Source organism: Anastrepha ludens, chromosome 6 (assembly GCF_028408465.1).
Source record: "Anastrepha ludens isolate Willacy chromosome 6, idAnaLude1.1, whole genome shotgun sequence".
In the NCBI taxonomy this organism is placed as follows: domain Eukaryota; kingdom Metazoa; phylum Arthropoda; class Insecta; order Diptera; family Tephritidae; genus Anastrepha; species Anastrepha ludens.
The window spans coordinates 40611660-40630426 of NC_071502.1; the positions used below are offsets into that span (position 1 = coordinate 40611660).

The 18767-nt window shown below is 34.6% G+C and overlaps 1 protein-coding gene across 6 annotated transcripts in view; it reads right to left on the bottom strand.

Annotated features, from left to right (window-relative positions):
* LOC128866060 (uncharacterized) overlaps window positions 1-18767 on the bottom strand; it is a 108414-nt gene that overhangs the window by 27811 nt on the left and 61836 nt on the right. Inside the window, exons 1-2 of one of the 6 annotated variants that reach the window (XM_054106548.1) lie at window positions 11448-11676; window positions 10093-10390 (exon numbers count right to left, since the gene is read on the bottom strand). The exons of 3 other annotated variants lie outside the window; for them this stretch is intronic. Coding sequence is in view for 1 of the 3 variants with exons in the window: in XM_054106550.1 (XP_053962525.1) it covers window positions 10093-10142 (50 nt within the window). In the remaining 2 variants the exon portion in view is untranslated. Of the gene's footprint in view, window positions 1-10092; window positions 10391-11436; window positions 11677-18767 lie in introns of those variants that run through there. 2 more of the 6 variants (XM_054106547.1, XM_054106550.1) reach the window with 2 other exon arrangements.

Below are 18767 nucleotides of genomic sequence, written 5' to 3' on the forward strand. Positions count from 1 at the left end.
ATATTATTTAAATTCGAAGCTATTGGTGCTTAAAAAATATCTCGAGCAATTTAGAAGTTCAATTCTCGCCCAATTTTCGAGTATCGTAAGCAAATGTCGATAACAGAGTGGCGAATGTTGGCCTCCAGATGGTCGAACGTCGTTAAATAAGCGAGTTCACGACGTATACCCAAAAAAACGTTCTTAGCAACGGATTTAAGCACGCAGACGTCTGCAAAGTAAGCGACAGTTAAGCAGACGATATTTGACAAAGAAACAAACTCTTAAGTCGACGTGGATTGGTTTTCTTCATATAATAATAAACACAACTGGGGAGAATTAAAGTACATCCAAGAGTAACTAACGTAGAGCCTAGTGCTCAACCACCTCCTAACGATTTACTTAACGGTAGTACCGTGAGGGGATCGGCAAGGTGGAGAGAAGACATGATAATTGGCACTTACCGTTTCGAGGGCGTACAATCGTTTCAGTATCTGAGCGTCATGATACAAAAGGACAATAGCTCACAAGAAACATTACAAAACAGGATTGCTTTCATCCAGAGATGAGTTGTGTCTAAGAGTATTCGAGCGCAAAGTCCTGCGAAGGGGTTTGGTTCGCTACGACTGCAAGATGGTATCTACCGGTTACACTACAACAAAGAATTACTGTACCTATGTAATGGCGAGGACATCGTGAAATACGTCAAGTCCCAAAGACTGCGATGGTTGAATCATATTATGCGTCTAAGAAATGACCACCCTCAGAAATCAATCATGTGATACAACCCCGAAGAGCCTAAAACACGCGGACGTCCACTACTAACATGGTTTCAACCAGTCATAGTAGACCTGAGGACACTGGTTGTTAGAAACTGGAGAACGTTTGCCGAGGATCGAGATGCATGGAAACGAATCGTGAACGAAGCTAAAGCCCACCCCGAGCTGTGAAGCTGCGCGATGATGGTAATGATACATATTTTTTTTAATTATCTAATAGTACAAATTATAGTTTATTAAATATTCCCGATTTGAAGAAATAAATTATGATACCTTTAATTTTTCTTTTTCTTTTCGGAATAACAATAAAAAATCTACATTTTCCCGCTTAAAAATTTTACCGCAACTTTGATATTGTAAGGCAACCCTTTATTCGATACGCCAGTTTGTTTGTCGCGTATTTTTTTACATTTATTTTCGCTCATTTAAGTAATATATAATTCAAATTGTTTTTTATTTTACTTTAACCGAATTTTTTTTGTTTTTCATGTCTAATAAAATTAATAAACATTCGTTTTTTTATTTTTATTTTCCTTAGTTTCAAGATTCTGGTCGAAAAAATGAATTTAGCTCATGACTACATAATATTTTGAGCGGATCAAAAAATAAGTTTTCAATCTTTAATGGTTTCTTAGTCATGATTGCTTGATGTGCTGCATTCCAATATAGAAATTTTGCTTATTTACATGGCCATTAAGTCAAAGTTTAGCCTCATTGCTAAACGATGAAGCGCATAATACACCTGTGTTCAAAATAATAAACGGTGGTTAAATTTCAAGAGCCGATGTTGAATGTGAACCACACCTAAACGTCAACGACGCCGTTGGATTTCTTTCTTTGGGGTTATTTGAAAGAAAAGGTGTACGTCGATAAGCCAGCAACAATTCAAGAGCTAAAGATGAGATAATTCGGCACATTAACGACATAGAACCTCAATTATGTCTCAGCGTCATCGAAAATTTGGACCATCGGATGGAGGTGTGCCGCCGAGGCCGCGGCCGGCATTTGGCCGATATTTTGTTTTGTACGTAATTGAGCTACACAAATATTATCATAAAATGAGAAATGATAATAATTTACTAAAAAAATTGTATTTTATTCGAAATCAACACCGGCCTTTGAAACTTTACCACCCTTTAGATAAGGAACTATTTGCATTTGGTGGTCTTTCGAGGTGTGTCGCCGAGGCCGATAATCAACACCGGCCTTCAAAACTTAATCACCCTTTATGAACGCGGTGAATTAACAAGTTTACTTTTTATATTTAATTTTTATTTTGTGTTTTCTATATTTTTTTATAAAAATATAGAGCTTTCCACACAAAAAACCATAGAATTCAAATTTTCGAACTTTGCGCAAAATTCACAAAAATTAAAAAAAATAATAGGAAAAATATATCACAATTTCCAACTTTTTATTCAGAATTTTTACAAAAATTTTTGGTATGCAGTTTTATAGACCATTAAATTTTAATGCAACGTTCAAGTGGCTCAAAATTCTCTTTGAGTTTTGAATTTTTTTTTTTTTGCATACGATGTTGAACCTTCATTTTATGGAAGGAAATGATCAACACCTCAGTGCAAAAATTGTTAAAAATCGAAGAGAGTTCTGAACTATGATACTTGAAACTTGCACTTTTTGTACTAAAACTGTACTTTTGTACCAAAATATTATATACTCGTATATTGGGCTATAAAACTGCATACCCAGAACTTTTCTAAAAATTGTAATTTGTAAAAATTTTTTAGTTTTTTTTTAATTTTCGGAATTTTGTTCAAAGTTTGGAGAACTTCTGAATAAGTAGTTGGACATTTTAAAGTATTTTTTTTTTTAATTTTTTTTTTAAATTTTTGTGAATTTTGTACAATGATTTTTATTGAAGAATGCAATTTATTTTCCAGAAAAACAAAAGAAAAAAGAGGCAAATAGAAACAAAAACTTGTTGATTGCACGCGCTAATATTATATTATTTTGAACTCAAGTGTGAGTATCGTGAACTGAACCACAATTTCCGATATGAGCTAATCACCCGAGCTGTAGAACTCCATATTCGTCGAATTTTTACACACTAATAAGAACGACCCTAATGTACCTACGTACTTATAAATATTTGTGTTCGCACGTGTTTTCTCGGGTAAACTAAACATGTCTGCTTACCTACAAAGTTAAACAAAACAAAAGCGTTGCTGCAACATTACCGGCATGTTGCAAGTTGCAGGTTGCTACTTTGTGGCAGCGAAGGTGAAATGCTTCCATGCATCCGCATGCCATGACATACCTACATATACCAGTATACGAAAAATGCGTAACTCTGTACAAGTATGTGTATGTGTGGGGATGTGTGACCAAATGCGATGCAGCAGTGATGCTTCTTTTATGCTGCTACTTTACCATTTATGCCGTTGACTGTCTATCAGTTTATCTGACTGACTCTGCCTTGCACACTTCCATGCATACATACACACATGTGTAAGTACATACTAAACGATTTGCCGTAGGCCAAACCATTTCCATGCCAAAGTAAAAAAAAAGTAAAAGCAACTTCAGTGATAACAAAAGGCGCAAAGAGAAAATACTTATGTAAGTATGTAAGTGCATACAAATATACACTCATACATAAATACGAATAGACGACTGCATTATTGTTCAGTATACAAATAATAAGGAACGTGAAAGTAAGCAATGTGCCGGCTGCATGCTAGCATTTTATTTATTTTTAAATGCTCCTATTTTGCATAGCTTCAACAATCTTTTAGAAATTGAAAGGAAAATAGTACTCTGATAAATTCTCAAAAGCCTATATTAAGTCACTCCCATGTAATGTTTTAATTATGAAGTTTTCATGTAGAAATTATTGCTTTATGAGTTGCATCGCAGGCTTGAAGTGAAGGCGACAGTAAAGTTAGCAGTGTGTGTAATACTTATACATACTCTACGTACATTCATACGAGCATACATCATGGATGTAGGCATTTGCATGCTGGAACTTCAACTTTTCAATCACAAAAGTTAATTACTTTTTTCATCTGTTAACCATTTGAACAGTCTTTCCTTGGGTATACGTATGTGTGAGTATCTTACAACTTCCTTCAACAAAAAAGCAATACAGATTTTCCACTGAATTATAATATTCTCACTCAATCATCTTCACCACAAACATTGAAGAAAAGAAGTAGGTAAACAATAACTATATTTCTATATATTGCAAGCATCGATTGACTTAAAAGAACTGATGGTGAAATACCATCCCGGGGGTAAAAGTGTGCGGCAAATCGCGGAAATTTTAATTGGAAAAACCCAAGTTGAAAGTACTTAATATATTGAAAAAATACAATGAAACCCATTTTTTTCTTAGTTAGTTTCCAATTTTAACTCAAATGTGTCCACCATTTTACTTTGATATTAATTTTTGCAAAAAATAATCGTAATGGGAAAGCGATCTTGTTTTCTTTCTAACAGATATTAATTTATCTTTATATTTTACTGCAAAATATACCCTAATATAATCGTTTTCGCCTAATAATATAGAATAACTGAGACCACCTTAAAAGTTGATGAAAAGAAAAATGGTGGGTAATGTGGGTATTCGAGTAAAGCAAGCCACTAGATAAAGTCACCAAAAACAATTGTAAGAGTTAATAATAAGCCAATGAATTTATTCATATATATATTTTTTTATTTTAATTAATGACCTTCTTGGTTGAATATTTGGAAAAAAAAAATTGTTCAACTTAGGTAAATATAAATCCACATTCTGTATAGCAGATGGTGGAAATTTGAGTTCTCATACTCTTGCTTAAGTAAATCTAGAAACATTTTTACATTTTCTTTTGTGAAACCCGTTGCTATATTAAAAGACGATCCCGTTTGAGAGCGAAAACTATACTCATTTTTTGTGCCTGCACAGGAATCCAACCTTTCCCTGCACATTGCTTGAGCACCGAAAATTGTTTGGCACTTTATTTCTTTCCACCAATTGAAACGCCAGGAAGGAATATCGCGTCCTGTGAGCCCGCAAAGTCTTGATTCTATTTCTAATGTATATTTCACAAGGTCTTTTTCTGTGGCTTCGTTCAGTATTGGCAGGCTAAGGAATGCATTACTCCTTGTCATTCTTTGCAATGTAAAACGCGGCACATAAAAAGTCTTTGATGCAAAAAGTATGCCCATCTCCTCATTCATAATATTACACGCCACTGAAAAACAAAGCGACTGCACTTCACAAAATATTTTGATCAACTGCTCATCAGTAAAGAGTCCAATTCAAAAGCCGAGCAGCGTAAAACATCCGTATTATGAATTTTGAAGTTCATAAGCAATCTTTCTAGTGCATGTTCGTTATTATGAAAAATACAGACTTTGACCGCATTACCCGATTAGCCCACTTACTTTACATTATACCTTTTTGCAGTTAATATTGCCAAATAACTTAAAAATTCGTCAATCGTGGACGTACAGCTACAAACTATCAGAAATTTTCTGCACAGGCGGCCACCGTAACCGAATGGGTTGGTGCATGACTATCATTCGGAGAACCTAGGTTCAAATATCCGTGAAACACCAAAATGAAGAACAATTTTTTGTAATAGTGGTCGCTCCTCGGCAGGCAATGGCAAACCCTCGAGTGTATTTCTGACATGAAAAAGCTCCTCATAAAAAATATCTGGCGTTTGGAGTCGGCTTCAAACTGTAAGTCCCTCCATTTGTGAAACAACAGTAAGACGCACACACCAAATAAAAGGAGGAGCTCGGCCAAATACCCAAAAAAGGTGTAGGCGCCAATTATATATATATATACATAACGAATACAGAGCGTACACTCCAAGAAAAAGTCACCTTATTTCAAGGATTAATGTGAATAAAAGGTTGAACTATCATAAAGAAGACGTTAGCAAGCCGAGAAAAAATGTACAGCAAAATAATTTTCACGACAAGTGGAAATTCAACATATTCAGATCGAACCTTCATGCACGACAACGACCCAACGCATACTGCGCTGATTGTAAGGGAATAATTGCTTTAGAATGTATAAAAAAAGTATTACCCCATCCTCCTCAGAGCCCAGATATCAATCCCAGTGGGCACTTGTGGCCCCACATTGAAAAATAGATGCGCCAGCGGCAGATTAGTGGTAAAAACTATCTAAAATCAGCCATTGAAAAGATATGGGTAAATGTTCCAAGAGATAATACCGAACCTCTCGTAGACTTCGAGCAAAGACGTATGTAAGCGTTAATTAGTGCAAGGAGATACTGTACAAAATATTAGTTCATAAATTTTCCTTTATTTCCATATTTTCAATACTGCCCCACATTAGGTTTGAATCGTAAAAGTAAGGTATTGTTTTGTTTACTGAAAAATTTCCAAATAATTTGTATATTAAATTATTTTCATTCTTTTATAATAAAATACTGAATTGAACACTTTATATTGGATTTTGCCTTTTGCAAATTGGTTGAACCGTTCTGAAGTTATAAAGGATTGAAGTCGTTGCAAACAAGTGTCCCAGTTTATTTTTGGTTCACTGTACATTTTTATGATGGGGTACGCATAGTTTTCTGAATGATTGTAAGTACATAAGTATGATTTATTCTGCAGCATCATCAAGTGTCTACAAATATTTAATAATAATTGTTTTATCAGCTGCTGCTCCTAAAAAGCTCATTTGCCACATCTCATTACGCTAGAAGCAACCCCAAGTCAATGAAAACTAACAGAACATAAAGTCAAGTTCAATTACCAGCACACAAAAACAAAAACAATCAACTGATAACTAAAAAATAAAAAACACCAAAAACGATCAGGGGAAAAATGAAAATAACGTCTGCAGTGTCTATACAAGATCAGCGATAAGCCAAGCAAATCGACAATAGAAATGTTACACTTGAACGCAGACAACTTGACATTACTGATGAGAGTTTCGAAGAATTCATTGCAAATGTGTTAGTGAACAAATTTTTTTTTTTTTTATTGCATTTTATTTATGGGCTGCAAGTGTTGCTGGGAAAGCATGAAAATAATTATGATTTCTTACTCCTCCCATTTCTCGCATGTGCGTACATACACATACCATACATAAATACTAACCAGCAGACAATAAATAAATTTGTTCCCTAGAATATGCACCACATAGAGCAAATTGCAATCGCCCCTCTAAAGTTTGTTTGTTGGTGATTCGGACGATCACATGTACGAATATATACATACATAGGTATATGCACGTATATAAATTTATACATATCTACATACATATGACTGGAGTAGTGTTCATCGCATGAAAATAGAAATCCTGCGGGTGAGCAGTGGTCTGCCACAAAAAGATCGCTCCTCGATTAAAGAAAGCGACAATATGTATAATAATCATTTTATCGTACACACACATACACATGGACACACATTTAAAGTAGTGTGCACAAATTAGTTGGCATCAGATATAACGCGTAAGTGTATATTTTATGTGTACGTTAAGGTGGTCCACCAAAAATATTTATTGCTTTGGGCAGCGAATTATAAAATTTTACTTTTATATTTTACATTTTCCACAGAAGCAAGTTTGTTCAACAGATAGTTATTGTTGAGCTGGACTTTGATGGAAAAAAATCTGAATGTCTAATTATGTATTATTTTTGTCGGCAGATTTTTTTAAAAACTTAAATATACAATTTTGTATGCAATATAAATATAATATATACAAATTTATAATATAATTTTTTTCCGTTAAATGATTTTTAGAGGTTCACTTGTGCGCACATAATTAAGGCGCTTTATTTTTTTACAATATTTTTCGGGTTTTTTCATTAATTAAAAAAAAAATAGCTCTTTCTTTAACAAAAACTTTAACAAACTTTATGCAAAACTCACAAGAATTTAACAAGTTCAGAAAAATTTCGTCAAGATTTTCAACTTTTTAATCAGAATCTATAGAAAACTTAAATAAAATATGAACCAAATGGTTCTCGTTTGCCACAACTAAATATTTTAATTTCCCAATGTTATCTAAATCTCACTGAAGAAATTCGAGTGCAACTTGAATTAACTAACCATGTTTTTATTATTCTTAATTACGAGTATTATTAAACCCAACTGCCACCCTGTTCCTGTCCAAGAGACACAAACAAAGTGCACAGTTCGCATGATAGGCCTGTACTGTTCGACACTTTTCTACTTGTTACCTCTCTGCTTGGCTCACTTAACGAAAAATTTGCATGTGAAAGCAACAACAAAGTTATCGATCAAGATTCGTCGCTAGCGAGTACGGTTATATCTCATAAAATTGGTATAACTCAATATTTTCACAAAGAAATGTAATTTTAAGCAGCTCTAATCCAGGCTCGGCGAAAAGAAGAGGCCTAGTTTGCCAAGAAAGGCAGGAGTTTGTTAAGAATCTAAAAATGTTTAGCTACAGAAAAAAAAGTCAATCAGTTGAATAAAAAGCTGCGTCAATAATTTACTGAGAGAATGTAGTATAGTTTTTTGATGGTGAAATATAAAAATGCTTTTTCGCTAAGAGACCATACTGCACACACAACCATAGAACCTTTATGAACCTGTGGTTCCATGTCACGCAGATTGTTCGTCTCCGATAGTTCTATTATCTGCGAACATTGAACATCAAACTATTTTTCTAATAGAAATCATTGCCTTTCAGAGGCGAGATAAAATGGTGAAACCTTCGATCTGTTGGATATAAGAACAGACTTCTCTTAAAGAGAAAAAGCCTGGACAACTTTCTACGATATGGTACAAGTATTTGCTTATCATTATTCTTTATTAATTTATTACCTAATAGACAGGTACGCCCAGAGGTTGAGTGAGCAAACACATGACTTCTGCAGAAGTTGTCTATGTAGATGAGGAAGAAACGATCTCGTACCTTCTGTGCTATGGTCCTGCTCTATCCAAACGTAGAATTACCATTTTAGGTAGACAATTCTAGGATGAATTGGAAGATCTCAGTACTGTAGAAATCGGAGATTTTCTAAAATTTTTCAAAAGTACATGCAGGTTTTAAGAGAGATAAGGACAAGTTCCCCATGCGGCATCACAATGGGCTAAGAGACGGAGTAGGCAAATGCTTCAATCTAACCTACTATTTATTATTATTCTATTCTAAGATTTCTAACTCAACTCAGAAATCAATGATTGCTTGTAAAAATTGGCAGTATATAAATAAATATTCTCCTTTTAAGCTGATGCATATTTAAAAGTGAAATGAAAGCCCACTTTTTTATTGCATTCTAAAGGAGAAAACTTCATCTAAACGTATTTCGACACTGTTTCCACATTCAATTTAAAATTTAATAAATACAATTTTTTTCTCTTCAAGTTTGCTGCAAATGAATTACGTCTATCTCTGTTTGCTTGGCCACTATAAATTCGAGCCCCTACTATTTCTTCTTTCTTTTTTTAAATAAAATTATAGTTTATACCACAATGAAAACCATACAATGCAAAGTTTCAAACTTTCAACACAATTAAAAAAAAAATTACAAAATGTCATCAAAACCTTCAACATTTTAATAAAAAGTTTTAGAGCTGTACTAAGTATGCAGTTTTATAGCTCATTGAGTTTTAATGTAACAAAAAGTAAGTTTCAAGTGAGTGCAAAATACCGTTGATTTTTGAAATTTTTTTTTGACGGTGCTAGGCTTTTTCTTCAATATAAAACCTTCGAACATGGAAGAGATGGCGTGATACCCCAGCGAAAAAAATTGCCAAAAATCAACGGTAGATTTCAGTCTCTGAAACTTGCACTCTATTGCACTAAAATTCAATGGACTATAACACTGTATACGAGAGAAATCGAGAAAATCTAGTAAAGGGTTTAATTTTTTTACGAAATTTTGAAAAAATTCTGCACAAATTTCGAAACTTTGCGATATATGATTTTTGCTGTACTGTGAACTATGTATATTTAAAAAAAACAAAAAAGTGGTGCGCTTATAATTTTGCATTAGGGTAAATAAGAGAAAAAATCATATGGATACACAATAAATAACCGAATGCAATAACAAAACTGAAGTACTAACGATTCTGTTCTGATAATATGGGCGTCGAAGATGTGGCGCGCCATTCGCAAATGACGACAAAACAGCTAGTCAGACTAGCATGTAAACAATAATTCTACTGACCAGGAACTGAATAATAGCCAGAAAAAAATTATCTAAATCGGACAACCTTTATATGGCGAAAATAAAACGAAAAAGTTTATTTTCTATATCACATAAAATCGCATATATATCACGTTTTGGGATGCATATAAAGAATTAAAACTAGCATTATAACATGTCTATGCAACAGTATTCGTAATTTAAAACTTTTTACTAAAACTCACGCTGTTGTTGTACCACCACGTGGCATTTTGTTCAAATGTCGCTCGCGCATGTAAAAATCCAGGATCGGTGTATAACTTTTAGACTACAATTTGTATTACGTAGTTGGAAAACAGTAGCACAAAACGCAAATACAAATGTCGAACAGCACTTAGATCGTTAAGTTAGACTGAGGCGAATTAATGGTTTGTTTTTTGTTTTTAGTTTTTTATTACAACTCTACTAATTACAAAAATTTTCACTTTCAATGTCACTCTATTCAAAAAAGCGTGTGGGTGCAGCTTCGTACACACGAATAGCCTATTGAGAATTCGTTTTTGTTTTTTTTTGTTTATAGATATATATTTGCTGGTATATATAACTTGCATGTTTGCATGTGGATAGCTCCAGCAATGATGAATGTTTGCACTTGACAGTGCAAAATAAACGGGGCACACACGCATACACATACATTCATTGAGGAGTGTAAACACACGCAAACAAACACTAATATAGAAGAAGCTTATATAAATATTTGCATGCACTGAAGTTCTAAATATTCGTTAATTGTCCAAAGGGTAATTGAAATAAATAGAACAAATAGAAATTTGTGTTTTTTAGACACCGAAAGTGATCCCAAATGAGCCAGTTGCTGCTGCATGGCAATAATCTGAGAGATAACTACTCAATATTCATACTTATATGAAAACATACATACATATGTATGTACGTATATATGTCTGTTTACGCTCTTTCCCTCAAAAAGTGTCTTTTAGATTATTTATAAAAAATACGATCTATTAATAAATGCGATATGATTTTCAAGAAAACGAAAGTGAAGCAAATCACCCACAAATGCTCCACAATAAAAATAAATTCACCGAAGCACAAAATTTGCAACAATTCTTTCTTTTCAAATGTGTATTTCCGATTGATTGTATCTTTTGTTTTTGATTTTTTTTGGTTTTTGTTTTTTTAACGTTTTATTTTGGCGGCCTGTGTTTAGCCTCACCGAAATAAATAGCATCACCGGCCCATTTTCCGCTCACTTTCAATACTTTTATACAATTTAGCTAATCCGCAGGTTGTTTATTTTTTAATTTTATTTCAACGCAATTTTTATTTTTAGTTAGACGCAAACATGTGCTAAGTACATACATACATATGTATGTATATTAGGTTCGAAATTTGTACTCGCATTGAAGCACAGATGTAAATATGTATGTACATTCACATCACTTTACAACAAAACTCTAAGTAAATAATTTCCCATATGCTCATATTGTTGTTGTTTTTTACTTTTATTATTATTTTTTTATATTTTTATTTGCTGTTATTTGTATTCCACTAATTTTCCAATTTGTAACCTTTTATTTACACTCTAACAAAACAGCCTCCAAATCTTCCCTTAATCGCCTACAAGCCAAAAGAAAAACCACCGCACACAGATTGTCGATCACTAACAACCGATCAGCGCAAATATCAAACGTCGACTAATATTGAGTGTCGCCTCAACAATTCACAAGTCTCGTTATTCATTGGCAATTGTTTTCATTTTACGATTTTGGTGATGCTACTGATGCCGGCTACAATTGTGATGTGTGCAGTTGGGCACAGCAATCTGCTTACAGTTGTTTTTGTTATTATTGCTCAAGTACTTATCAGTTGCATGAGTTTTTGGTATGCGGTGAGCGCGAAGCAGCGCTTTTTATCTATTCATTTATGTGTTGCTTACCGTTTGCTCTCAATCACTGTTACTGTACGCTGTTAATACGATGTTATGTTAAGTACAGAGTGTGCACGCAAAATCTATTGTGTGTTAGTAAGTTCTGTTAATGCACAGTTCAGCTCAACTGCTGCACGATCAACCCTTCTTTCGGTGGTTTCAGTAAGGCTCTTATTGAGCCCTTTATCGAATAATCGTAATGCAGATTCCGATACTGGCGAACTTACTGAAAGATTCGTATATTTGTATGTGTTTGCCACATAGGTATATATATAATATATATATTATAATATATATATTATATTATATATATATATATATATATATATAATTGGCGCGTACACCCTTTTTGTGTGTTTGGCCGAGCTCCTCCTCCTATTTATGGTGTGCGTCTTGATGTTGTTTCATAAATGGAGGGACCTACAGTTTCAAGCCGATTCCGGACGGCAGATATTTTTTTGAGGTACTTTTTCATAGCAGAAATACACTCGTAGGTTTGCCATTGCCTGCCGAGGGGCAACTGCTATTAGAAACAACTGCATTTTGGTCTTTCAACTGCATTTTGGTCTTTCACCTGCATTTTTGGTCTTTCACCGAGATTCCAACCAACGATCTCTGTCTGAAATCCGAATGGTAGTCACGCACCAACCCATTCGGCTACAGCGGCCGCCAGATAGGTATACCTTATATAAAAAATATTGTATATGGGTTATTTGGCAAGCAAAAACCAAATTACCAGATACAACTTTTAATTGTACTGTCAGTACTTAGTCCACTTATTTGAATACACGTGTCGAAGATTAAGTTAAGAAAAGAGACTTTGGTTAGATGCGAATATGAATATGACCTGATCGAATCTCTTTACTTTCCCCTTCTGTTCTTCCAAATCAAATCGCATTTCTCGTGTACTTTAACTCCTAGGTAATTTCCCTTCGTGATCTTCGCAACAAGTATTTGTGCCAAATAGAAGGGCATATTTCGTCCCCTTAGTATTAAAATAGCCTATAAATTTTTTGATGTTTTGAGAAAATGAATTTCAAACATTTTGTCGAAAGTAGCTCTCACTCAAATCTCGTTATGTCTGTAAATATTTATTATTTTTGACTGACGTTTTGACCCACTTTGTGGAACTAGAATTTGACCAAATTTTGACCACATATAAAATCGACGATGGAGAATCCAAAAATTCAATAAAAAAATAATAGCCTATGAGCACATAGGCTATTGTTATACTAAGGGGACGATTTGTGGTATTTTTCTTGATACAATCAACCAAATGAGAGACCACAAAAATGTATGCCATATGAAGGTTTTTCTATAGTTTTAATTTTTAATGCCCACAGTGCGATTTTGAATTCTGTACTGTACTTGAATCAAGTACTTAAAACAAGCACCATCACACTTATCTATGTACAGTCAGCTGACCAATTAACAGACCCTTAAGAGACTAATGCCGCCGCATAGTCGGCATGGTTATGTTCCTTACTGGATTCAAAACCTCGTATATGACGGGGAAAATAATTTTAGTATTCTTATCATTCTTTCCAAATAAAACGTTAAGCATTTTTCTGTATACGTCACTGTAATCCTTTACCATCTTGTTTGCCTCAGATGAGCGCAAATGTTGAATAAGGTTTGCAACGACTAGTTAAAAACCTCACATCATTCGTAGTGGAACTAAAAACCGCGGCATGTCCTGCTTGAAAAGTTCGGTGTGGAAGACGAGGCGCAAAATTTGATTGCCATATATACAATCGCAAACCACGATTAGGGAAGTGCCACACCCTAAAAAAATTTAATGATCCGTTATTCTATTAACCTATTACTATTTTTTTAGTACAATTTTCATTAAAGCATTAATATTTTATTCTCAAGACTTGTATAGAAATATTCAGTACTCCGTTTCTCTTCGTATGAAAAATAGCTTGAATCCGGTGTAAAGAAATATTTCCAGATCATTAAGTATTAATAAGGCCACCACTTCCGAATCTTTGGATTTGATATACGAATTTTTTAGTTCTTTGAAATATTTTTTATTTTTATATTTTAATTATTGTTCTGGAGTGGATAATCGCGAAGAAGACATCGCATGAAATTTTAAAATACTGTTGCTACTTGTGTGTGGAGCTATGAGATCTGGATGCTGTAAATAAAAAGTAAACGTATAGAAAAATCTAAAAGAAAACCGTTTTATTTATACTTCTTTATTTGCAAATTATTAATACAGAATATAAGCGGTCACAGCAATAAATTGTTCATTAATTTTAATACAAATATGATAAATAATTTTTTCTTATTTTTTGCATTTAACAAAACTATAAAAAATTAGATACAATATTTTGGTAATTTTCTCGACTTCGCGCTACTTCAACTTAGCGCCCAATGGATCTTGATCATGTTCACTTTCTTATGTTACTTAACTAAAACTTAAGCTTCCTTCCAAATTTGCCCTCGACATTCATTACCTTGCACATTCCGTTGCAACAACTCATATTTAGGACCAAGCATAATATGACCAAAATATACGATTTGGCGGCGCTTTGTCGTTAGTAACAGCTCAGTTTCGTTAAGACTTCTTTGTTACTATCTTTTTCTGTCCACGATATTTTCATCATCCACCGATAGCGCCACATCTCAAACGCCTTTAATTTGTTCATACTCGTAACATTTAGTGCGCATGCCTCCACGCCGTACAACAAAACAGATCAAACGTAGCATTTAAGGTACCGAAGACGTAATTTCATGTTCAAGCTTTTATTGGAAAGAGCTTTCCAGTAATTGAAGAAAGTTTCCCTCGCTGTTTTAATCCGACAGCAAATTTCTCTGTCATTTCTCCATGTTTCGCTAAGCCAACATCCTAGGCAATTAAATCGCGATACTTTTCGGATCGAATTGTCGTAGTTTTTATACCTACACCGCTTTTTTATTATTTACAACTTATTAAGAAATAAAAAATGATATTGAGTGCCTCAAGGCAAATATAATATTAAGCCAATGACTGTTAAACAAAGATTTGTAGCAAAATTAAGCATGAAATATCGTAATTATTTAATTCATTGAAGTAATTAATTGAAAATGCTGGGTATATTACAATGCAATTTATGAACAACAGATTGCAACTATGATAGAAAATGTTTACGATGCTTGCGAAAAGTCAATTAATTGCTTACCAGAGCTGTAAAATGTTTCAATCAATGGTGATTTGATGGGTGCATTTCAAAAATGGTAGTGCTTAATTGCAAATAACTATAAAATCCACTTTTAAGAAGGATTTTAATTGAAAACATTTTTGTTGAGTTATTACATGGCTAATCGATTGAATATAAAAGTACTCAAAGCAATGCTTGCATCTTAACGCTCATTCGATGTCACAAATGTTTATTTCAACATCCTTTTTTATTCCTTCATTAAAGACGTTGCCGTGTAAATTCATATTTTCTTTGTAAGTCCAGAATAAAGAAATTACAAATCAACCGATGAAAAGAGTAAAATCTTAATGGCACATAATTAGTGACTTCGATCCTGTAGTGAAAAGCCAAGCTACGCAGCAAAGCATTACTGTTTATTAGCTGGTATGTAATGGGGGATGTTATACGAGGTATGTTCAAAAGGTAGTGCGAATTTTGAATTTTCGCAGGTTATGTATATTCGAATTTCGATTTTTTTGTGGCGATATGTTGGTACTCACGTCTCTCACTCATGCCGACGAGTTCGGCCATTTTGAATGTTCAATTAATTGTTGACAGCTGCTCTGCTTGCACGTGTTTCGGCTAGTCTTCGATTTTTACCTATTCAAAAAATGGATCAAAGAACCTGTATCAAATTTGTGTGAAAAACGAAATTGAGTGCACGGATGCATTCCGAATGTTGACTGTGTCATACGGAAAAGCTACTTTGGACCAAAGCAACGATTATCGGTGATTCAAAATGTTCTCAGAAGGCCGAGAAGATGTGAACGACGAAAAGCGTGCCGGACGCCCGAGCACTTCAACAACAGACGAAAAAATTGATGAAGTGAAGAAAATGGTATTGGCAAATCGTCGAATCCCCATTAGAGAAATTGCTGAGGACCTAGACATATCGATTGGCTCATGCCATTCGATTTTTTTCAATGATTTGGGTATGAGACGGGTCGCCGCGAAATTCGTACCAAAACTGCTCAATTTCGACCAAAAGCAACATCGCATGAACATTGCTAATGAGATGTTGGACTCTGTCCGCGACGACCCATATTTGCTCCAGAGGGTCATAACTGGTGACGAATCGTGGGTTTATGGTTATGACGTGGAAATCAAAGCTCAATCATCTCAATGGAAGCTGGCGCACGAACCAAGACCGAAAAAAGCGCGCCAAGTTCGGTCGAATGTAAAAGTTTTGCTTACCGTTTTCTTCGTTTGCAGCGGCGTTGTGCATCATGAGTTCTTGCCACAGGATAAAACGGTCAATAAGGAATATTACCTGCAAGTTATGCGCAATTTGCGCGAAGCAATCCGCTAGGAACGACCGTATTTGTGGAAGAACAAAAATTGGTTATTGTATCACGATAACGCCCTTGCTCGTACATCGTTGCTTGGCCGCGACTTTTTGGCCAAAAACAACACACTAATGATGCCACCCCCTGTGACTTTTTCTTGTTCCTGGAACTGAAGAGGCCCATGAAAAGACGACGCTATGCTACGATTGACGAGATAAAGAAGGCATCGAAGAAGGAGCTGAACAAGATTCAAAAAAAGAATATTTTTTGAAGTGCTTCGAAGATTGGAAAAAACGTTAGCACAAGTGCATAATATCGCATGGGGACTACTTTGAAGGGGACAAAATAGATATTAATGAATAAATAAATATTTTTGAAAAAAACACAAAATTCGCGATACTTTTTGAACACACCTCGTATACCATACTAGTTACAGGGTGACTAGAATCTTTCTATTTTTTTCTAGTTGGAAAATGATCTATTAAAGCTGATTCAGGTCATTGACCTCGGTACAAACCTTTTGGATGGCCTCTACGGACGCAAAACGTTTTCCTTTCATGGTCAAAGGCAATTTTACGAATAGATAGAAGTCGCATGGAACCATATCAGGCGAATACGGTGAGTGATTGATGGTTAAAATGCAATTTCCAGTCAAAAAATCAGTCAAAGAGTGGATTGATGAGATGGTGTATTATCATACAATAAGCGCCAGCTTCCTCCTTCGCGGTATTCAGGGCGAACCCGACGAATGCGATGCAGCACACGCTTCAAAACGCCAAGACAGAAAATTGCATTGACGGTTTGACCCATTGGCCCGAATTAATTGTGAGCAATTCCCTTGGAATCGTAAAAACAAATGAGGCTTGACTTGATTTTTGACTTCTTCGAACGCGATTTTTTGGGTGGTGGCTCGTATGGGCCCTTTCATTCGACACTTTGACGAGGTTCATGCTGGAAACACCACGTCTCATCACCAGTTATAAAGTTGTAAAGGAAGTTTTCGTCTTTTCTCGTCTTTTTAGTGAGGTCTTTCAAATGTTGAATTCTGATCAATTTTTGGTTCTCAGTTAACTTGTGCGGAATGAAACGTGCACACACCTTTCGTAATCCCAAAAGATCAGTTAAAATGTGATAAGTCGATGCTTTGGAGGTACTCAAGTCCGATTCCATGAATTTCAACGATGATTTCGATTCATTTTTAATAAATTTACGAACAATTTCAATAGAGTTTTCGGTTATTACTGATGTATTCACCCGTATGTTCATTGTGATTTATGTCTTCAAAACCATCTCTGAAACGTGTAAACCACTCATCAACTCTAGCACGAGATAGACAATCATCGCTATAAACTTTTTTCATCAAACAATTGAAAAATAAAACAAAATTGGATATGAGTTCTTTGTTCGAAACTCTCTCGGAGGCGGCATAAAATTGTAGGTATCTCCGTTTGTAGAAGGACAAACAAAATTGGATATGAGTTCTTTGTTCGAAACTCTCTCGGAGGCGGCATAAAATTGTAGGTATCTCCGTTTATGGAAGGAACATTAAGATGCACAATTGACGATGTTGGGTGTTTTCTTCCGAATAAAAGAGAAAATGCAAAAGACCGCCAGCAAAAACACAGTTGCAAAATGAAAATTCTGTTGTCGAGCTGCTTGAAATTTACACTTTACCTGATTCAAGTGACTATAAAGCTGCATAAATGATTTTTTCTATAAATGCTAATTTAAAAGTGTGAAAATTTGTTGAATTTTTCTTTAATTTGCATAAAGTGTGAAATTTGGATTTGTATGGTTTTTGTAGGAGAATGGGCTATATTTTCATAAAAAAAATATTAAAATGAAATAAGAAATAAGTTTATAGTGCATACACGTCTTATTGTTTCGCCAAAATAGATGGACCCTACAATTGTAAGCTACCTCCAACCAGAAATTGATTTTAATGCGATGCTTTTTCGTGGAAGAAATGCACTCGGTGGTTTGCTATAAAGAAAGACTTCACATATCATTTGATATTTCCCGTCCCCAGTGAACAGCACGCCGTGTGTCATCTGAGTGACAGTCACGCAAAATACACGTAACTCCGACAGTTGTACGTACAGTACTACATATATTGGTAAGTGGTTTAAGAGGGTATTTTCGGCACTTGCTGTAGCTCCTACAAACGAAGAACACCTGCTAGATGACACATGTTTTTGGATTATGGACAATAAAAGTAATTTTTCAACTAATTTCATAAACTAAAAATGTCTAATTAGTTTTGGTTTATCACTTTCACCTCACTATGATTGATAACGCACAAGTGTCTGTACTTACAGTATCAACAGAGTATATATTAAATATTCTCAACAGCAACTTGAATCAAGAAACTTTTCAATAATATCCCACCACTTCACTATTATTACTTGAAGGTAGCTGTGCACAGCTGTTTGTGCTCAAAGCGAGCAAGACAAAAAATTAAGAGCACGAACGAAATCACTACAAAAGCTGCTACGAAA